General features: G+C 35.1%; 1 protein-coding gene across 1 annotated transcript in view; it reads left to right on the forward strand.

Moving 5' to 3' along the window:
- Vwa8 (von Willebrand factor A domain containing 8) overlaps positions 1-23,010 on the forward strand; it is a gene marked incomplete at its 5' end in the record, with an annotated part of 371,699 nt that overhangs the window by 75,119 nt on the left and 273,570 nt on the right. The window contains 3 exon segments of the mRNA XM_013506956.1: positions 9,473-9,604; positions 12,419-12,553; positions 12,642-12,719. Coding sequence (XP_013362410.1) covers positions 9,473-9,604; positions 12,419-12,553; positions 12,642-12,719 — 345 coding nt within the window.

A 23,010-nucleotide genomic window follows, 5' to 3' on the forward strand; every position in this document is an offset into this window, starting at 1 on the left:
TCCCCTCCCCTCCTCTCCCTTCTCCTCCCCTCCCCTCCCCTTCCTTCTCCTCTAGTCTCCTTCCTCCCTTCCCCCTTTCCCTTCCCTCCTTTCTTTTCCAGGTATGGAAAGTATCAGATACTGGTGACAAGAAAGAAGGAATGGGGAAGCCAGCACAGAGAGACCGTGTGGCTGAGATTTGTTACATTACATAAATAAGTAAATTGATTTAGCAAATGAGTGCATATATTAAGGACAGTGGGAGCTGTGCTTCTCATTGTTGGAGAAGGAATCTATAAACATGGAAAGTGGGAAGGCATGGAAAATCTCTGAAGTGTTAATTTGGAGTTGGGGGTATTATTGTAAATCATGTTTTAAAAATATATATAAATTAATATACAGTATAATAAAGATTGTGTTTGTGTGTGTACATATTTTCTAGCTCTATCTCCTGAGAGACCCTAAAAGATATGCCAGGACATTGGTTTCTAAATATCGTATTCCCCTAAGCAGCATCAAAACTGCTTGGAAGTAGGACTGACTCAAGGATTGGACTAAGAAATCTTTAAGATGAGTAGGGAACATTTCATGTTGTATCAATAATGTTAACCTATCAAAATGACAGAGAAAATGATGATTTGAGCATTAGATACAAATGATAGTAATTGATTATAACCCCTTGTATAGAACAGAAATTCATTAGTCCATACTGATACAAATAAATTTTAAAAATATGGGAGAGAAAGAAAAATTTCTTTCTTAATATAGAATGCTTACTAGTAAGTATATAAGGAATTATATAAATAGGAAAATCATGTGGCAACTATCTGAGTGGTGGCTGAGTTAGAAATGTGTCAACATAGGATGTTAGAGTTGATGGGTGGCATGTCCGTGAGGAACAGGATATTGATATAACTTCAGAAAATGTCCCTACAAAATACTCAGTTGACTGGAAACAAAGAGAAGTGGCATTGTTACAGAAATACCAACTTGGTTATGTGGGATTGATTCAAATGGTGTGCTTCCCCAGTGTTCTGTTGAAGAAAGCATTAGTTCTTGGGAAATCCTACTAAAAGATCAGGGTGAATGTTGGCTTTAAGTAAATGTTGGATAGTCCTAAGTTGGCTATTACACAGTATGTAGGCCTGTATCAAAACTGATTAGACCATGAAAGGTAGAGAAAAACTGAAGAAATATTCCAGTTTTAACAAATACTAAAGAGAGGTAATTGCATCATATGTTTCTGCACTGGATGTTGGACCAGATAGGGACAAGGACATTGTGGTTTTAGCTGATAAAACTTACAAGATGCTTGTATTGCATAGCACTATTGTATTTAATTAATTTCCTGATTTCAAAGCTGATATGGTGATTATATTGGCCCAAATTCTTGTTTTCAGGGAGAATAAACCAGAATGTTTTTCAGGTAAGGGGCATGCATGCATACATATGTGTGTGTGTACATGTGTACATGTATGTTGGCAGTAAAAGGGGGAGAAAAGTATTTTAAATTTTTAACCATTGGGGACATGGGTGAAGGTGAAATAGAATTTTTTTAGTACAACTGTGTCTTGCAATTTTCTTACAAGTTTGGAATAATTTTAAATTTAAAAATGTTAAATATTCAAAATAAAATTAAAAATAAAAACTAAAAGCAGATATTGACATAACACTAAGTTGTACTAGGTTATCTACCTATAACTTGAAAAGCAAACATTTTGTGCAAAGGTATACAAATTGCCATACAATCTACCATTTAATGTTCTTGCTTTTTTTCTTTTTAAAAATTTTATTTTAAGCCGGGCATGGTGGCGCACTCCTGTAATCTCAGCACTCGGGAGGCTAAGACAGGAGGATCGTTGTGAGTTCGAGGCCAGCCTGGGCTACAAAGTGAGTTCAAGGCCAGCCTGAACTGCATAGTGAGATTTTGTCTCAAAAAGACAAAAAAAAAAATTTTTTTTATGTTAATAGTACATGTTTGTAATGCATGCCTTTTACAGTCATCTTGGGGAGCGGGTACATGTACATAATATGGCTAGCTTCTTTTTTTAATCTCCTCCTCTGCCCCACTCTCCCTCCTCCTATAGTTCTCCTTTGCCCCTTTTCATTCTTGATATTGTTATTAATCTTAGTTCATGTTTATGGCATATCATGTCTATGTTCATTGAGATTATTAGGACCTTGTAACTGGCACATCTTCACATGACCTATTTTCCCATCCTGTTCCCCTTACCCCTTGCCCTTTGGTGCCCTGGAGCCATTCCCATGTTCTCACTTTTTTCACATGTCATTTATAGTACATGGGGCATTGTTTTCTTTTAAAATATGTATGACACAATTTCCTTGGTGTATAGTTAACAATATTGTTTTCTAAAATGCCAAATACATTATATGAGCTTGCATAGCTATATGGTTACAATTGTTGACCCTGGGTAAAGATTTATTAACTCCCCAAATTAGTTCCCTCTTATGAAGACATTTTGGTTTCTCTTATACAGTCTGGCTAAAAAATAATATACAGGTAGAATGTAAACACTAAGCTGTCATGGATGGAGATACATATTTCAGGACCTTCATTTTCTGGAGGCCAGGACTTGACAACCTTCAGCAAGCATAGGGAATAGTATTTGTTTTTCCTTAGCCTCTACATGTAGTCTTTCGGGGTACAGAAGCACCCTGTGTGCTTCTACTAGTAGAACTCAGAAGAATAGGACAGTACATTCGAGTTGTGTCAGTGAAGTTTTTGTTAGATTAGTTAGGCAAAGAACTGGAAGAAATAATATTTTCATTAATTGGTGATGTCAACAACAATAATAAAATGAAAATAAAAAAGTGTAATTAAGGAGAAAATCTGTAAAAGAATCATGAAGAAGCACAGAGAAGATAATGGTCATTAAAGAGACAAAGGAAAGCAGAAGAGACAGCAGAAATACAGAGAACGAAGCAGTGAAAGAGCAGCCACTGATGAAAGAGCAAGAGAGGTATGCTGTGTGTGTGCGTGTGCAAGACAGAGACAGAGATAGAGAGGGAAGAGAGAAGAGGAAGTCAAGAGAGGCTGTTGAGAACTGTCTGAAAATGGGAAAATTTATTCATAGGCTCAAGAGTCAAGAAACTGCCATCTTCTAACTATATAGTTCAGTTTTAGATTTGTTCTAAGTGCTAGGGAAAAAAGAGAACTAGAACTTACCTTTGATCAATCACCATCTGTGCTACATTGGCATTGGTCACTGAAGCGTCTGATGTTGAAGATCAAAAGCATCCTCAACCCCAGATGAGCTTCCCCAGTGCTCTTAGCACAATGCCTGTGCCTTGGGAATAAGGAAATAAACTTGGGGAGGAGACTGTCCTGGAAAGTTCTGATAAAGTGAAGCAATGTGGATTTCTTTGGTGACACAATTGAAGAAAGACAGTGTCTACATAAGTCGGGTATGAACAAATGCCTGTTTTCTTTACAAAGAAACCACTTTGATGTGTTTGTAGTCTCTAAGTTCAAAACTACTCATACAAATTGTATAATAAAGTTATAGAATAGTTTTGAAGAGTTGAATTTTCTGAAGAAAGCAGCTAGTGTTGCTTCATTTTATATACTCTTTATTTTGACCTTCAGAATTAAAGGGAATATAGAAATGATTAAAAGTTCATATTACAGATAAATGATTCAAAGTTTCATTGTACAGGCTTCTAAAAAAGGAAAAAAATCCTATTTGTATAACTTAGATAAGAGAAGAAAAAGTGTGGCTATCTTCTGTCACTTTAATTATCTGAAGTGATCATTAATGCACTGTTCTGAACTCATCTGAATCTAATAAAGAACTTTCTTTTGTAAGTTTTGTAAGATTGTTACACTGATGTAGGTGTTAGTATATGTGTAAAAGCATTAAATATTTTTTCCTTCAGAATGGAAGGGTCTACTTATCCATATAATTCTTTATAATCTGTTCTGGGTCACTCTGCATGGCCTGTTCATTATCTTAAATTTCATTTTTTTCCAAGCATTATCTTAAGTTCATATTTGTAGATGGACAAAATAATATATATCCTCATTAGTTTTGATAAGAGAGCTACAAATGTTGAATTTGGAAAAATGTTTAAGGAATAAAAATCCACTATAATAGAGAAAGTCAAGAAAGTGTGTATACCCACACACTCATTTCATAAATGATTATTTTCTAGTTTGTTATAGAAATTAATGAATAGTTGCATTTGAGTTAAAAATCCATCTGAATTTTAGTGTAATCACATAGACTACATTTTTAAAGAAAGTTATTAGTCTCCCAAAATGCAGTCAGCTAGAATTCTAAATGTCTTTTTTTCTAAGCTAGCTATAAAATGGCTGGAATGACTTTCATTCCCCAGATGGTGCTTGTCATGTGATGTTCATGCTCTAAAAACACATTTTTGTAGTCATGAAATCACTTGTAGCTTTTAGTTAAGGATGTCTTAAAGAAAATGCTCTCATTTTGAATCTGCTACACTTTGAGAATGGTCTGCTTTGTTAGAGTTCACATATACATCCAGAGTTCTCATAACATGTCTTGGCTTCAGTCTTACTGAAGTAGAACTCCATCATAGAAATAATATCAAAGATTAAATCAGTAAATTCCCTTGTTGATTTAGAAAGGGTGTGCTGCTACATGTTCACTGATAATATAATCTGAACTATAGTTTTTGCTTAGAAACTTGGAAATGTTTCTCACTGAGTGTTTTCATCCAGTTCAACAACCACTAGTTACATACTCATTATTTGACAAATGGTGACATGTATACAGAACTGTAGGTATTTAGAAATGGATAGTGTGTGATCTCTGCTTCTAAGGAATTTATGATTTGCTTGCAGCATCAGGTATTCCAATAGATACTATATTAATGTAATGATTTCATAGCATTATAAGGAATAGCTGTGGGCAGAGCAGTAGCAACCTGAAATAGGTCAGTAAAATGGGAATTAAGTGGTTATGAGCAATGCCTCAGAGGTAGGATTATACATGTTACCAGCTGATAAAATCTGGGTTAGGTATTGGGAGCGTGGAGAAAAAGAAGTCAAGAATATCCCTAAATCCCAGCTTGGAAAAGTGAGTAGACAGAGATGCCTTTAGCTAACATGAGAACACAAGGAGAAACACATTTAGTATGATTTAAAATAATATACAGGAAGATCCTTTTGAATTTGAAGTTTCCAGATGGGTTGTTTAGCAGACTTGAAGATACGGATTTGGTTTTAGAACTCTATTAATACTAAAGATAAATACCTGGGAGTCATTGATGTGTAGGTATTAGTTGAATTCATAATGGACGAAAGAACCCAGGGAACAAGCACGGTAAGGAGAAACAGGCTGAGTATGGAACCATGGAAGCACCAACATTTAAGGGTTGGATAGAGGAAAAGAACTTTCAAATTAGGCAGAGGAAGAGCAGTCATGGCAGAAAGTATTTTTATGAAGTGTTAGGAGAGACTTCTGAGAGGAAAGTAATTACAAATGGTTTCCAGTGAGGTGGAGATGTTTTGTTGAATGAAGACTTCTAGATTATTCATTGCATCTGTGCTTCCCCACAATCAGCTAGCCAACTCCACACAGTCATCTAGCCAGGCAGCATTTTAAGGGTGGTGTAACATTAAGCAAAACAGGTAGTTTCCAACTTCATGGAGGTTACTTTTTAGTGAAGCGTCACAGTCATTGAATTAATTACATAAATCAGTAAGGTATATAATATGTCAACAGAGGAATTGCTGTTGGCACTGAGAAGATGACATTTGAATAAAAGCTGAAGAAAAGTAGTCCTAGGGCAGAGGTAATAGCCACTGCAAAAGTCCTAGGGACAGCAAAGGACAATGTAATGGGACAGAGTGAGTGAAGGATAGGTGAGTAGGAGATAAAGTTAGAAGTTAAAGGCCAGCAGATCATGAGGAGCTCTGTAGGCCATTCAAAAGATTTCTGCTTCCAGTGTGAGGGAGATGGAATACTGTTAGGAAGTTTTGAAGAAGGTCTCGTAAGTCTTCATTTCATTAGGCTCATATTCTTGCTGGGTGATGAATATACTGTGGAACATAAGGGTGAAAGAGAAAAACAAGTTAGTAGATTTTTGTAATAATCTAGTTGGAAGATTATGGTAGCTTTAACCAGCTGTAAGGTTGGTAAGATGTAGTTTGACTGGGGTTATATTATGAAGGTAGAGTTAATACAATGTGCTGAAAGATTGGAAATAGGCTTGAGAAAATGAATTAAGTATGATTTTAGGCTTTTGGGACTGGGGAATTTTTGAAATGGAGAAGACCTGAATAATCTAAAAGTCTTCATTCAAGAAGACATTGAGGGAAGATGAAGACCAGAATGTTGGACATGTTTAACTGGAGATGACTATTAGTTATCCAAATGGAACTTTCAAGAAGGCATTTACATGTACAAGTCAGCATTTCAGGAGAAACTAGAAAGAAGAAAACCAGAAGTCATGAACATGCAAGATGACTTATAAAGTCAGGCAACTGGATGAGATTATTTAAAAACGGAATATAAATAGAAAATATGCCTAAATCTAACTGTAAACCTTACCTTCACAAGGCAGTTGTGTAGCATCCATGCACAGCGTACTGCTTCTTTCACTGTCTTACATTAATCAGTGGTGTCTGAGTCTTCTTAGTTTTCTCAGCTTGGATTGATGGGCATTCTTAATTTCTCACTTTCTTTCAAAGCCCCTCAACCTACCCTATATTCTGTCAATTAATATCCTCTCTCAAATTGTTCACTCTTGAAGTAGCCTCATGTGTGCTGGTTAGGAAGAGGAAGGAGAACTCACAAAAGAGACTGAGAAGGATGATGCAGTGAAATATAAAGAAAAAGTTTATTAAATTTGGCAATTGTGGTATTATTGGTGTACCTACCAAAAGCAGTGTTAGGTGGGAATATAAATCAAAAATTGGTGGATATAAAAGCAAATTTAAGATGAGGAAGATGAAACAGTGACTATATACTACTAGTGAAATAAGTTTGATGGTGAGCAGAAGCAAAAACGAGGTATGCTAAAAGATGCTATAGAATTAAGAAATAACTATCTGTTTCTTGGAATGGGGAAATACATCTTTATAGGGAGAAGATGAAATTTATGGATTTCATGGAAAATGTGGCTTGGGTGAGTTGTGAAAGGACATTTCCAGAGCACCATTGCGTCTTAGATCAGAATGATGTAAGAACATACTTTCCACCCAGGAACTGCAGTGATGGATTTATAACTTGAAATGGAGTCAGACTTCGTGTGGCTTCCCCTTCACTCACACTTAAGGGATTAATCCTTTTTTTTAAGAAACGTGAGACAATAGGAAGAGAAAATTGATGAAAAGAGGTGATTTTAAGGATAAAGGAAAATTTATAGTTGTTCATTTAACAAATCTCAATTGATCACTTAGGACCCAAGTGTGTGTCTAGGTTCTGGAGATCTGGGAGTGAACCAAGTAGATACACTTGCTGTTTCCCTAGAGGGGCTTGCATTCTAGTGAGGGGTAGAGGAGTACATGTCCGGAGGCCATGCTGTGGGTGGAGGAGACAGCCAGCTTGCCTGCCTTGGCGGGGATGCACAGGTCAGACTGACTGTCTGGGAGAACAGTAGTGGCTTGTATTAGGCAGTGGAGAGCTTTAGGGTAAAAGCCCACGAAAGACTGGGACCACATAGGTCTTTAACAGTTAGCACAGTGTGGAAAATTTCTCTTAGTGCTAACTGGCCTACTAAAAGGAAGAAAGTGCATAGCACGATGAGACAGAATGAAGAATTATGGGGATGAATGTGGATGCCGTATAGACCCACATCTGTATGATTTACATATCAGTTTATGTAATTATAAATTTCAGTTTAAATAATATAGCTCCAAGGAAAGTATATCATAAAATGTTCTGTTTGTTTAATTGAAATTCAAGAATTCTTGGAAAAACCCATAAAGTGGTAAAGGTAAATAAGCGCTCATCCTCTACATCCTGCTGGTGTGTAATTTGAAAGAATTATGTCTCTTTTACTCTGAATTACCTTTCTGATTAACAGTCCTCTAAATTTCTTATGCCAGCAAATGGTAATTCACTTTGCAACTTTAGTTCTTTTACTATCTTAGTGTAATCTAGCCTGCTATTTTTATTCTGCAGAAGTATTTTAGCATGAATTATTTATAAGGTTATAGGGATAAAACCAGTATAGCAAATGATTCAGTACATTTGTTTTCATTTCTAGAATGTGAGTATTCTGACATCAATCCTATATCAACTTAGAATGACACTACTGTAGCTAGGATAAAAACGGTACCTTTCAGCTCATTTTTTTTTCATAGAAATGATTCTTGGTTTTAAATTCTAGTGAATTTATTTATTTATTTATATTTTGGTACCAGGAGTTGAACTCAGGACCTTGTGCTTGCCAGGCTGGTGCTTATCCCACTGAGCTATATGCGTGCCAATTCTAGTGAATTTAATTACCTGGTTAGACCTTACTGCTTTTCTATTGACTCTTCTGTAAAATACAGTGTAGTGTTTTGTGTTTTTTTTTTTTTTGCATGAAACTATTATTTTGTCAATATTAGCTTTTTATCTATAATGTGGAAATAGTTCTTACCAAATTGTGTAATACACTGTAGAGGTTTGCTTATATTGTGTAAAATGTAGAGGTTTTATTTTTATGACAGTGGAAATAGATAATTTTTCCTATATTTAGGGAAAGCAGATAGTGTTTGTCTTGAGAACTTGTAATACCAAAATGAAGACTGTAGCTGACTTCTTTTGTTTAGAATATTGAGGTTTAATGTGATTTTTTCTTGGAAAACTCTATTTTCTATAGTTCTTTCATTCTGTTGACTACATAGGATCTGTTCTCTCAGTGATATACAATTCTTTCTCTATAGTGCTAATGTTCCAAAGTTAATATAAGATTTTTACAGGATGATTTAGAACATTGATAATTGCCTCGCATCTAGAAAGAGTCAATGGTCCTGGCCTTTTAAGTCTAATTTGACAAATACTGAGAACTCTAGGGTATAGAAGGCCCCTTGCTATGGGAGGCTGTCATAGTGTATTTTAATCAATTAAGCTATCCCCATAAGTAGACAGCACAACTGTGTCCAAGAAATTCTGTTCTCATGAATTGCAGGTAACGCATTAACTTAATGATGATTTAAAGAGTCGGCGGACATAGGCTTTATTTTACTTCAGTAGGTTTTCAAGAGTTTTATTATCGCTATCAGATTAGAATATATCATTATCCAGAATGTAGGTTGTGAACTTGTACAATGCCAGAAATTAAACATTTCTGTTTCCTGTCATTTAGTAAATTGTAGGGACTATTTTCATATCTGTTTTAATAATTGGTTTAAGTAGAATGGTATTAGTAGAAAGTAGAAATATTTTCATTAACATTTTTAACTTCTATTTTTATAATATGGAGTGATTTCAGTTCTAACTAAGTAGACTTTTCCAGACATTCTCAAATGAAAAGTAAATTACAAGACTTTCTTTTAATTTTATAGCGTTTTGAACTCCAAGATTCAGGAAGCTCTGTGCTTCCTAAAGAGATTGTAAGAGTGCAGAAGATGACCGAAAACCGCATCTCCCAAGCTTGTGTGACTCTCCAAGTTGCAGGAAAAGAAGTGACCATTAAGGTAATGGCCACAGATGTATTCATTCAAAGATATTCACAGATATACCTTACTCTGCCCATTTTTATGGCCTAAAGTAGGTGAATGATCCCCTTATAAGTATTTTTGGACTCCATGGAGATGTATATTCATGTGGTTTTAAGTAGAAAAAATTTGGGACGAAGAGAGGATAGCCTTTCTTCAAAAGAGAGAATAGCCTTTCTTCAACTTTATTAAAGTTTACCTCTGGAAAAATGAAGTCAAGTATTGATTAATGAAAACATTTGGTACTGTGAGTCCTGGTAAGAAATGTTTTCAAACATTTTAGCCACTGGAGAATCCTGTTTTTGAATAAAATTATTGCCTGATACATGGAACAGTTGCAAGAGGAGCTCTGCTTTAGTTCAGCAGTTTTTGAAAGAGAAAGATATTTGATCACAGAATTCTGTCCACCTGCTCTGCTTCCTTTCCTTCTAACCCTTGTTTTTAGGGCCCTAAGAACCCCAAAATGTCACAGGAAACTGAAAAACACAGCTTGAAAAAATACTTGAGTGTATATCAATGCTTGTTTTCTTACGTTATGGGAGAGCAAACTTTCATAATAGAATTTTGTTTTAATGTGCTACTACTAATGTTCATGTTACCATACATTGAAGTAAACATCGATACTATGTGTCTGGCTCACTTTATTAAGATTGACTGAGTGTTTACTGTGTACTGGCTTCCATATTTGTCTCATTGCATATGCCATTTAAATTCCCCAGTAGTCCTGGTGGTAAATTTTATTATCACTGTTTTATAGATTAAACAACTGCATGTACAGTGATTGATTGATTCACTTGTGGTCAGCAGCTAGGGAGTGGCACCACTGGGATTTCTAGGCAGGGTCACATTGTACCATGCTGTCAGATGAGTGACTTCTGACAGTCTGGAAGTGGGTGAGTAAGGTCTGCACTGAGATGAGTGGCAGCAGAGTTTTAGAGAAGGAAGTAATACTGGGGCTCCAGGGGTGAGGGAAAGCTTCAGAGAGGAGGTAGAGTTAAATCTTTGGCATAGGCTTTCTCCAGTGACCCAGGGATAGAAATGTGGTGACATCTTGGGTACTGTTGACAGTGTTCAGAGTCATGAGGTAAGTGTCAGTCCTCACTATTTGGTTAGGGCTCTCTAATCTTGTCCCTCCACCTTCTTTCTTGTTATGGTTGATACATTGTGTCAACTTGAGGAGTCTAGGCCTTGGCTAAGTGACTCAGTAATTCTATATCCTGGGGTGAAAAGGACATGCCCTGCACCTCTGGAATGGTGTTCACTGTGTCAATTTGAGAAGTTTAGAAGGTTAACTAAGTGACTGATCTGGGGCCAGGGTCCTTACTTTGTATCATCCTGAGCCTGTACAGGAGGAGGGCATGGAGATTATGTGAGTGCTGCACGCCCCCTGGGTGGGGGGAGCCCGCCTACAATATAAGGAGGAAAAGAGGCTTGCTCTCCCCTTTTTTTGTTCTTGCTGCTTTTGCTGTCTTGTGCCGCCTTGAAGTGTTGCCCCTGTGCCCTGCCACCCTGCCTTGGAGCCAGCTGATTATGGACTGAAAGCTCCAGACTCAGCTAAATAATTTAATTCCTTAATTTTGGCTGTTGGGTATTTTGTCGCAGCAAAGAGAGAAAAGTAACCGAGACACTTCTCTAATCTCATTCCTCCAGCCTTCCATGTTAGTGTCAGGATGGTCCTTCTTTAATGCAAAATGATACTATCACTTCCAAACTTAACAATTCTTTGGGACACATGTTGCATGTAGTCTGATTAAGTCAAGTCAACGTGGCCTCCAGGAGACTAAGGGGAGGAAAAAGAAATTTAAAATCATAATTTCACTCATATGAGGATCCTAAAAATGTTGATCTCATAGAAGTTGAGAATAAATGATGGTTAACTGAGGCTGGCAAGAGTAATGGGGACGGAGGGACTGGGAAAGGTTGATCAGTGGATGCTGCATTACAGTCAGACAGGAGCAAGAGGTTGTAGTGTGCTGTTGCATAATAGGGCGCTATAGATAACGGTCATGTACTCTGCATTTCAAAAAGCTCACTGAAGGGATTTTCAGTGTTTTTATTGTAAAGAAATGATAAAGGTTTGAGGAAACATACTTAACCTGATTTACATTATACAATGTATATACCCGTCCATGTTGGACAGCACCTTATTGACATGTACATTTTTATGTTTATATATCATTTAGAAAATAAATTTTATTTTTAAAGAAAATGTCCCTAGGCAAAGAATAATCAGGGACTAAAATGTAATGAATCTAGAGATAGAAATAAAGAAAGCAAGAACAACTAAAAATCAAATGAAAGGAGACGTAGCTATGGAGGATGAGAGGAGAGATTTTTATGAATGGATGCTTTTGAGTGGTACACCAGGATAAGAAATGGAGAGAATTTGTGGATAATGGCTCTTAGAAATCAGGAGGTTACTGGTTACCCTGGGGTTTCTAGTTTGGGCTGTTTTAAATTCTGGGTTCTTAACTGGAAATTGAGAAAAAAAAACCTTTATTCTTTAGTAGTGATTTTCTTCAAGTTGTGAAGAGCATAAAAATGACAGAATTCTTATGAATAGCTGGAAGAATAGGACTTTAATTTTAGAAGAATGTTAATTTGGAAATTTGATGATGGGGATCTTTGGATCTGTAAAGGAGAAAATACTTGTTAGTCAGTGGAAATATCAAAGACTAGTACAGAATTGAGTTGAGCAAGGAATTAATGGGGGCGGGGGTAAGTGGCAGTTATGTGCTTCAGGTGACTAATATTTTGAGAAAAGCATATACGATTTGGTTTACCTCTCTTTAGGTGCCAGCTGGAACCAGACCATTAGGTCAGCCTTGTGCATCAGACCACTTCATACAGACTTTAAGTCATAAGCAGCTATTGGCTGAAATGATGCAGTCTCATATGGTTAAGGACATATGTTTAATTGGAGGAAAGGTAAGAAAAGCAACCTCAGTGCAAAGTTCTGTTTCCTAGTTTAGGGATGTTTTGACTCACCCTTTAATGATTGTATTTCCATTTGTAGGGTTGTGGAAAAACAGTCATCGCTAAGAACTTTGCTGATACCTTAGGATACAACATAGAGCCTATTATGCTATATCAGGTACAGTGTTCATTTTTAGCTCTGGGACTATAAGCATGAATATTTTAGCATTATGACCTGTTGTGTTTACATTTTTACCTGTTGAATTTCATCAGCCTTATGATATATTGAATTCATCAGCATTATGATCTGTTCAATTTCATCAGCATTACGATCTGTTGAATTTTTTTTTTTTTTTTTTTGGTGGTATTGGGGCAGGATGGTATTGAACCTGAAGGTTTTGCACTAAGCTACATCCCCAGTTCTTAGCTCTTTGTTTTTTTTTGTTTTGAGACAGAGTCTCACTAACTTGTTAAATTGCCCAGACTGAGCTCAAACTTGTGATGTTCCTGTCTCAGCCTGAGTGCTGGGATTACAGGCATGTGACACCATGCCTGGCTTGAACTTTTCACATAGATATATAACTGAAACATCAATCAAACTAGAGAGTGAGTACTTCTTTAGAGCTTTGAAAGTTCATTTTAGGACATCTGATGCATGTAGTACACCAGAGTCTTTTTTCAAGAGACACTGACTTTATGTGTGTGCACATACATACACAGAGGATGTTTACTGGGAATTGGGAAATCTGAGCAAAGTTGGTTTGAGCTACAGTGGATGATAATAGGTCTTTACTGAATGAATTATTATTTTTTATTGCTATAAAATATATATATAGTATAACATAAAATTTGCCATTTTAACCAGTTTTATATGTACAATTGATTAGCATTAAGTACATTCACAGTCTTATGTAACCATCACCACTTTGTCCTTCTAAAACTTATTTACCATCCTAAACAGAAATATTACACAATAATTTTTAATGACTTCCTTTTCCCTCAGCCTCTAATAACTCTTATTTTACTTCATGTCCCTATGAATTTGCTTACTTTATGTACTTCATATAAATGGGATAATATAATTTTTGTCCTTTTTGTCTATGTTTTATTTAGTATAATGCTTTCATTGTTCTTCCATGTTGTAACATGGTATCAGAATTTTATTTCCTTTTATAGCTGAATATTCTGTGTATACACATAATATTTTATGTGTATACTACTTTTTGTAACATATTCATCTGTTGCTGGAACTTTGGGTTGTTCCTACCATTCAACTATTATAAGTGATTCTGTTGTGAACAAGTATATAAAAGAATTTGAGTCCTAGCTTCTAATTCTTTTAGGTAATATGTAGGGGTATAATTGCTGAATCATAGGGTAATTCTCTGTTTAACTTTTTGAGGAACTGATAGACTATTTGTCACAGCAGATATACCATTTTACATTCCCACCAGCAATGCCTGAGGGTTTTATTTCCTCCACATTCTCATCAATGTTTATTTTCACTTTTGCTTTTGTTCTGTAGTAGTCACACTACTGGGTGCGAGGTGGTATATGTTGAAGTTTTGTTTTGTATTCCCTTTATGACTGCTGCTGAGCATCTTCTCATGTGACCATTGACTACCTGTATACCTTCTTTGGAAAAATAGCAGTTCAAGCCTGTGTTTTAGTAGGGCCTTTTGTTGTTGAGTGGTTTTGAGTTCTTTATGTAATGTACATATAGAATCTGTTCTCACATAAATGACTTGCAAATGTTTTTTTCTCATTCTGTAGGTTGTCTTTTCATTCCCTTAGCAGTGTTCTTTGATGTGCAACAGTTTTAAATTTTATTGAAGTCCAACTTATCATTTTTATTTTGATGCCTATGTGTTTGGTGTTATATTCAATAAATTACTGCTAAATTTAATGGCATGAATTTCCCCATTTTCTTCTAATAATTTTATTACTGTTTTAGGTCTTTAATGTAGATCTTTGATCCATTATGAATTGTTTTTTGTATGGGCTATAAAGTAGGTGTCGAACTTTATATTTTGGATTTGGATATGCAGTTTTCCCAGCACTAATGTTGCAAAGACTGTCTTTACTCTTAATTGATGGAATTGGTGCTCTTCTTATGAATTAATTGACCATATGTGCAATGGCTTATTTCCAGGCTATCTATTCTATTACTGTATGTGTTTGTCCTTATACCAGTATCATACTGTTTTGTTAATATAGTTTTATAGTAAGTTATGAAATCAGGAAGTAGAAAACCTTTACATGTGTTATTCCTTTCCTTGGTTGTTTTGACTCATCAAGGTCCCCTAAGATTCCATGTGAATTTTAGGACAGGTTTCACTATTTCTGTTAAAAAAAAAAGTCATTGAGATTTTGAAACACATTGTATTCAGTCTGTAGATTACTTTGGGTAATAGTATCATCTTACTAATATAAAGTCTTCCAATTAATAAAAATGGTTACCTTTTCATTTACTTATGTCTTCTTTAATTTCTTTCAGTTAATACAGTATTTCACAGTTTTCAGTGTACAAGTTTTTTGTCTCCTTGTTTACATTTATTTCAAAGTATTTTTGAATAGATTATTTTGGTGGATGTACATGTTGTAATAGTATTGTAAAACAAATTTACAGTTGGTATTGTTACAGAGTGAAATTTTCTGTTCTGTATCTTTTGTAACTATCTTGCCTGACACATTTTATCTTGCTAATTTTTTGATGCTATGTCAATCTTTGGCTAGGTATGGTAGCTTCTTACTTGTAGCAGAGTTTTTATTGTAATTCTTTGGTTTTGAAAGTGAATATGAATACTATTACTTACACTCTAGGTCACCTTTTATGTTTTTTGCTTATTTGTGTGTGCTTTTTGTACTGATACTAAATGAATGTAGGTTAAAATGTTCTCATTTTTGAAAGATGACATTTAAACCAATTAGTTGTGACATTAGATCATAGAAAATTTTGCTAGCTGCTCATGTTCAAATGATTCTGTTGAGAAGATTCCTTTCATGTGGTTTTAAGGTACTCTGTACTTATTTATTGAATCAGCCTGAATTTGGACAGAATTGCAATTACTTGGTACTACAAGCAGAATAACCCATTACTGAGGTACACAATGAGAATTCTCTGTAAAATTAATTTTTTTTTCTTTTAGCTTATTCAGAGCACCTGGGTACTACTTAGGCTTTTGACTTGCAGTGAAATCAGTATTGGAAACAAAATAGAAAGCATCATGTCTCTTTGTAAACCTATGGGGGAATCCATATCTCCACTCTTTTGTATAGGTTTTATTATCATATTTCAAGAAAGATAGTAAAGGTAGAAAGGTAAAAAGAAAGAGGTAAAAGTCATTAAAATAATTGATTGAAAGACTTAAAAAGTTCAACTGTTTAAGATGAAATCTATGAAGAACCCTATATATGTCCAGATTTATGAAATCATAAAGAATTTGAATCAAAGTGAAGAGATTTAAACTAGGGATACTCTGAGTATTGGGAGATAAACATATAGGAAAAAGGAAGTATATTTTTACATTCTATAACAGATAGCAAGTCTTTGAACCTACAAAAGTGTTTGAAATTACTTTTTTGTAAAGTGATTCTAGGTCTCCCAGATTTTTTTTTTTTTTTGGTCTTTTTGAGACAGGGTCTCCCGTACAGTTCAGGCTGGCCTTGAGCTCACTTTATAGCCTAGGCTGGTCTGGAACTCACAACGATCCTCCTGCCTCAGCCTCCGGAATGCTGGGATTATAGGCGTGCGCCAGCATGCCCGGCTAGTCTCCTAGATTTTTACAGGAAGTAAGTACATTTGAGGTATATATCTGTAACTAAATATATGGAGGATACCATGAAGAATACTTAGCCTTCTTACGTGATCATGCTTCGTGATGTCTTTGTCAAAGATCAGAAGATATTTGGCTTCATATGCTTGTTCCTCTGTCCATCCCCTTCCATGGTTCACATTAGAAATGATACGAGGATAGCACTTTCTCATCTCTCTGCTCTGTTCACCATCAGCCTTCTCATTTCCTTTTTTTTGTTGTTTTTTTTTTTTTTCCCCAGTACCAGGAATTGAACTCACGTCGCGCTTGCCAGGCAGGCGCTGTGCCGCTGAGCTAAATCCCCAGCCCCCAGCCTTCTAATTTCCAATAAAAGTGTTTTTCTACCAAACAACAGGGAGAAACTTTGAATCATCAACATATGTTGTAAAATAAGTTAAGATTATAAATATTAAATCCTTGTAGTGAAATACTTTATATTCCTCATCAGTTTTTTTCAAACACTGTTATTCCTGTATCAGGTTTCCATAGTCAGGTTATGATAACTTTTTACACTGGATGCTTGAGCTTGAAATTTATGTTCATCTCACCTGTCCATTATAGAAAGAGCCCAAAATAAAATTATATGTGCGTCCAATAACTAAGATCTCTTAGCTACACTGAAAATCTCCCAAAAGTATTCTTCCATTGAGGTTGTTGTCATTAATATATATGAGAGAATTAGTTCTAAGAGTCTCGGAACAAGTCCTTATGTATTTTTGAAGAATGAGAATAAACTTCTCAGGATACTGTTTTATTTTAATATATTTTTGCTTTCCTGTTTAATGTGTAGGTGGAGAGATAACCAAAGGTAGAAAGATACTGCATTAAAGTTGATGGCAGGCTATTCTGTGTTCTGATACACTTCTGACTTATGAGGCCTGTCAGTTAGTAATATCATATAAATCTTTTCTCTCTGAAAAATATGGGTGATAATAAGGCACGTAAGTTTCCCATAAGGATATTTTGCCTGTCCTTTTACGTATCCTGCCAACCTTGTAGGTGTCTTCAAAGAACAGGAAAAATGACAAAGAGATAAGCAAACTAATCACATACCTCTGAATATACTTTTTCTTTTTCCACTTTACTTTCCTGGTCATCAGTCTTCAGAGAAAATGTCAACAAAAAAGTACTTTATGGGATGAAAATACAGATTTTGGAAAGAAATAGAGAAATACAGTAACTGTAACATATTTGGGGGTGAAAATGTTTCTTGTTCTCTTTTTCAGTGAATTGGTATAAAATATGTTAGGCACTGTGTTGACATTTATAGGTTTTGTTAATTGTTGATTTTCATGATAGAAACTAAGACTCTGAGATTAAATTTTAGACTTTTTCTGCCTGCACTTAGATATTTGTAGTAAAGCTCACTGATATCTCTGGAACAGAAGAATTAATTTGTTATGGCTTGTGTCTAGATGTGCCCCCAATGCCTCATGCAGTCAGAGGTGGTGCTTTTCAGAGTGGCTGGGTCTATAGTGTGTGTGATGTTGGTATTAAGGGTGTGTAATTACTGCATCAGTCCACTGATTGGTTTGGCATAGCTCTGGGTATGGATAATGGAAAGGCCCACACTGGTGTGAGCGCCAACCACCCTAACAGTTTGTAGCCTGAATAGAATATAAGGGACAGAAAGAGGGCTGCTGCTATTGCTTCTTGCTTGCTGCTTTTACTGTCTCCTGCCTTCCGCCTTCCGTGCCATGAGTTTTTTTATCTCCTTTGCCATGCCACCTGGCCTTGGAGCCAGCTGAGTATGCACTGAACCCTCTACAAATCAAGAGCCAAAATAAACCTTTCCTCCTTTAACTTTAGGTGTCGGGTATTTTGTCTCAGCAGTGTGAAAAGTAATTAAGACATAACTTAATAGACTTAAAGAATAATTTTGATTCTATAGTAATGTAGTCCACATTAATGAAAATATTACAGAGGTTTGACCCAACCTGCAGAATTTAGTGGGAACAAAAGAGCCACCATTTGTTTTCCTAGAAGATGTGGAGACATCTCTGTTATTTGTACATGCATAAAGCTACACTTAATCTGCAGGTTTGGCCTTATTTTTAGACTTGACTATTTTTAGATATGTATTTCATATGAAGCAAAAGGAAAAGAGAACTTTAGCATAAATTTGTGGCAGTACATAAAATAAGGTTTATAATAGGCTATAAAAGTCATATCATTTGGCTCAAGTGTTGGGTCAGATTCTTTTTAAGTGATTATTTTTAGTGTTGAAGCCACTCGTTTCATAGTTCTGAAGAAATACAAGTTATTTTTTTCCTTTACAACCCGATAAGGGTGTGTTTCCAGATTTCTTTAGACACCATCATAAATACATTAGATCTGAGTTCTTCTAAAAAATATTTGGATTAAAGGCCAAGTCAAATCTAATCAAAATTTTGAGAACCATTAAGTTTGTGGAACTCTTAATAAAAATAATCACTGTCTACAACATATGGAAGTCTTAGATGATCATCGACTCCTTAGATCAGTTTTTCTTCTTACAGCTGAACTGAAACCAGATCTCTTTTTCCTAATTCTACCTAATTCCAATCTATACTTTTTCTTTTCATCAAAATAAATTAGTTTGTTGGAGTTTAGTTACTTTGTGCCTTATCACATCTTTAGTGTGTTTATGTCACTTTGTATAGTAATTTACTTCAGAGGGTCAGTCCTCAACAAGGTTACCCATGATAGGTTCCTATGCTTTCCACCCTCCTTTAGCCTTGCTTTTGCCCAGTTTATCCTTCCAGTATGTATTTTTGCTCTGTCTAATTTTCAGCCTGCTTTACATTTTTGCATCATTTCTCATACTTTGTCAGATAAAATTCCATTGTTTAGCACGTGGGTCTTTTGTATTTGTCCCTCCATGACCTCATCCTATGCAGTTAGCTGAGCAACACATGCTGTTCAGCTCTCCATTCCCTTCAGGACTGCATAACAGATGTCTAGTTGAAAAGGGGAGTTTTCAAAGTCTATGTGCTTTACCCATTTTGTAGTAGGAATTATAAAACAGGGCTACTTGTCTTTTTCTTTTCATAGAGCTCTGCCTTATTCTTTCTTAAAAAATAGCTGAATATTATTCCACTGTATGAATAAATGGAGTATATTCAACCAATCTCCTGTGTTTTGAACATTGGATTATTTTCAATACTTTGTAATTGCAAACTAAGTTGCAGTGAATAACCTTGTGTGTATGTATTTTTTCTTTTTTTTTATTTTAGAAATAAAAGGAGGAAAATACTAACAGATCGACAACATTTTACAAAATAGCAAAGGATCAGTACAGACATTACAGAGTTACAAACAGAGTGGTAGGGAATTAACAATGCTTATTGTATTACATATTGATATCTTCAATGTAGTTTCTCATGAAAACACATATAGACATACAAAGCTAATCAACAAATGCCTCACTGACAGTTTCTTTCAGCAAGGAAATACAGGACAGTAGAACACCTGTGTTAACTATCCTGCATATACATATATACAAACTTTCTCCTTCTTTCCCTTCTCTTTTCCCATATTCCAGTTGTCCTTTACCTATGAGTGCTTTCCTATCAATTCCCAATGTCTATCATATCTCCTAGTTTAAATTAACTCTTTCAGGCTTTACACTAGAGAAACAATGCGGTGCTTGCACATGTATGTTTGATTTATTTCACTTATGAGTATGGTCTGTAGTTGTGACCATTTACCTATAAAAGCCTCAAGTCTATCTTTCTTTACAGCTGAGTAATATTCCATTATATAAAAGTACCACAATTTTCTTATCCAATCCTCATTTTTATGTTGTTGGAAACATTTTTCAGAAAAAATTCCTAGAAATAAGATTGCCAGATCAATAAGTTTTCTTAGAGTTTGCCAACTTTTCCTCTATAATGGTGGCATCATTCTGCATTTCAGTCAGCAATACCAACAGAAGAGGCTGTCAAGATTTTTAATGTTTTTAACTGATAGAAATATTATCTTAAAATACTTTTAACTTGCCTTTCTTAGAAGTTGAAAAGCTTTTTTTGTGTTCTTTTTGCATAAGAGCTTTGAGATGTAAATCGTAAGAATCTCTCATATATATAAAAGAGCCACTTATATATCTGTAGATTACCTGTTTCTTTTGCTCATTTTTTAAATCAAGTATTTAATTTTTTCTTTCATTTTGGGGTTTTTAATATATTAGTGATATTTGCCTCTTATCTCTTATATATGTGGCATATATTTTCTCTTAGTTTGTCAGTTGCCCTTCACCTTTACTTAGGATTATTTTTTATCCTGTAAAAAATGTTTATAGTTGTTTAATATGTTCTGTTTTTGATCTGAATTTGAAATGATTAGGAAGTCTTTCCTCCCCTCCCACGGTTATGGAGGAATTCACCTGGGCCTTTACCAAGCTTCTCGGTTGACCTCTTTCCAGTTCTCACTGTCAGAACTAGGAAGGGACCACTGAGTTCTCCTCAGTCTGCTGTCTCTTTTTCTGCCCAGAGGTTGAAAAAAATCCTCCAGTTTTAAAGACTCATGTTGTAAGATTGAGTTCACCTGAGCAATAGGGGATAGTCTCCCTATTTCAAAGTTCTTAATTTCACTGCCTCTGGGGATTAGGGTATGGATGTTACAAGGTCTTGAGCATAATATTACCTACTAGAGTACTTTGATGATTTTGGAAGATTGTATCACTGAGATTGTTGCTATTCTTCATACAGTAGTTGAGGTACAAATATAGCACACCTGTATCGGTGTATATAATTTTCGTATTTATGGTAATTCTACATTTATCTGTAGGCATTTGACTTCATAATTTTTTTGTTTCATTGTGTCCATATAGTTTTTGAAAAAATATATTTTACAAACTATTTTCTGTGTACCAAAGTTTAGGTATTATCTCAAATTTTTATTTGAAATTATCTATGTAGGTTCATCATATATCTATGAATTTTTTCAAAGTTATAAAGTATAAGATATGGTTTATTACATGAGGATATTAGTCCTGACAGAATTGAGAACCAGGGGACTAGCAGAAGAATCTGATGAATATATACAGTCCTTAAAATCTTAAAATATTTTAAGCAAAAAAACCTCATTTTTTTATGCTTAAGTAACTAAGTTGTAGCTATTCAGACATTATTGTCATCTTTACTGAAAATGATTAGGAACTTCTTCACTTACAAAGTTCTGTCATGTCGAAAAGTAGCGAAATGGTTTTGATCATTCTTAACTTCTGAAAACAGACAAATTCTTTAGGATAAGGCAGGTGACCCTATTTTTAGATACATTCATTTCAGTTATAAAATGATAATTTTCTTTGTATTGTTTATGTTTTTTCAATAATAGTTTTGTGATTATATATATGTATTTTCTTTGCATGCTTTCTCTCTCATAGTATTTTGAGACAGGGTCTTGCTGTGTAGTTCAGGCTGGCCTTGAACTCACTGTTAGCCCAGGGTGGCCTCGAACTTGTGGTCATCTTCCTGCCTAAGCCTCCTGATTGCCAGGATTACAAGTGTGTACCATCACACTTAGCTATACTCTTTTTGAATAGATTAGTTATTTACTTAGTAGTTAGTTGATCCACTAATAGAGTAATTACTTGATCCAGTAAAATGGAATTTCCAACTTTGCAAAATTAAGGAAAAATAAGGTTAGAATAAGTAAGAAAGATTAAGTTCCAGTTTAAGCTCAAAGTTTGTGCAACAGGTCCTAGCTTATTTGTCATTTTCTTGCCTGCTAGATTGAACATCTTTAAAAACAATAAGGGAAATGTTCACTATGAGATAAGAGATAATTGGGTTCCAATCCTATCAACCCCATCTGTTTTGATTTGGATTGCTTTCCTTCACATTAGCTTAATTTGCTTTAGAGTGTTAGTGTTCTTGTCATATCACAATTTTTCAGTATGTTTTGTTTTCATACTTTCTGGCTTTTAGAAGACAAAACAGTAGAAGAATATTTCCATGTAACAATGGTTCTTTTCAAATTATGAAAGTTCATCTCAGGAAAGGTTTTTTGTTTGTTTGTTTGTGGTATGGGGATTGAACCCCAGGCCTTTACACTGAGCTATGTGCTCAATTTTTTTTTTTTTTTTTTTTTTGAGTTAAGGCCTGGCAAAGTTATGACATTGCTTATGCTGGGCTCAAACCTGTGATCCTGCTGCCTTAGTCTATCAGAGTACTAGGGCTTACAGGTGTCTGTCACCATACCCAGCTAGAAGTGTGTTTTCATTCTTTCTTTCTTCTTTATGGCTGCATAACACTCTTTTGAATATATAGACATTTTCTTTATCCACTTACCTGTTGAGAAGCATCTAGATTGTTTTCTCAATTAGCTATTATGAATTGCACCACTATAAACATGGGTACATATGAATCACAGTAGTAGACTATTTAATTCTTTTGGAAACATACCAAGGAGTGGTATAGGGGCATAGTTGGATCAAATGACGTATCTATTTTTATTTTTTTTGTTTTTTTTTTTTTGTTGTTTTTTGTTTTTTTTATTTTTCTCCGGTACCGGGAACCGAACTCACGACCTTGCGCTTGCCAGGCAGGCGCTTTTGCCGCTGAGGTAAATCCCCAGCCCTAGCTATGTTTCTTTGATGAAGTTACTAAAACTTGCAAGTTTTAGATTCTTTTAGAAAGTGCTGTATAAAATTGGCTATTTTTTTATGAACAA

This window comes from Chinchilla lanigera, unplaced genomic scaffold (genome assembly GCF_000276665.1).
Source record: "Chinchilla lanigera isolate Chin_1 unplaced genomic scaffold, ChiLan1.0 scaffold00117, whole genome shotgun sequence".
NCBI lineage: Eukaryota > Metazoa > Chordata > Mammalia > Rodentia > Chinchillidae > Chinchilla > Chinchilla lanigera.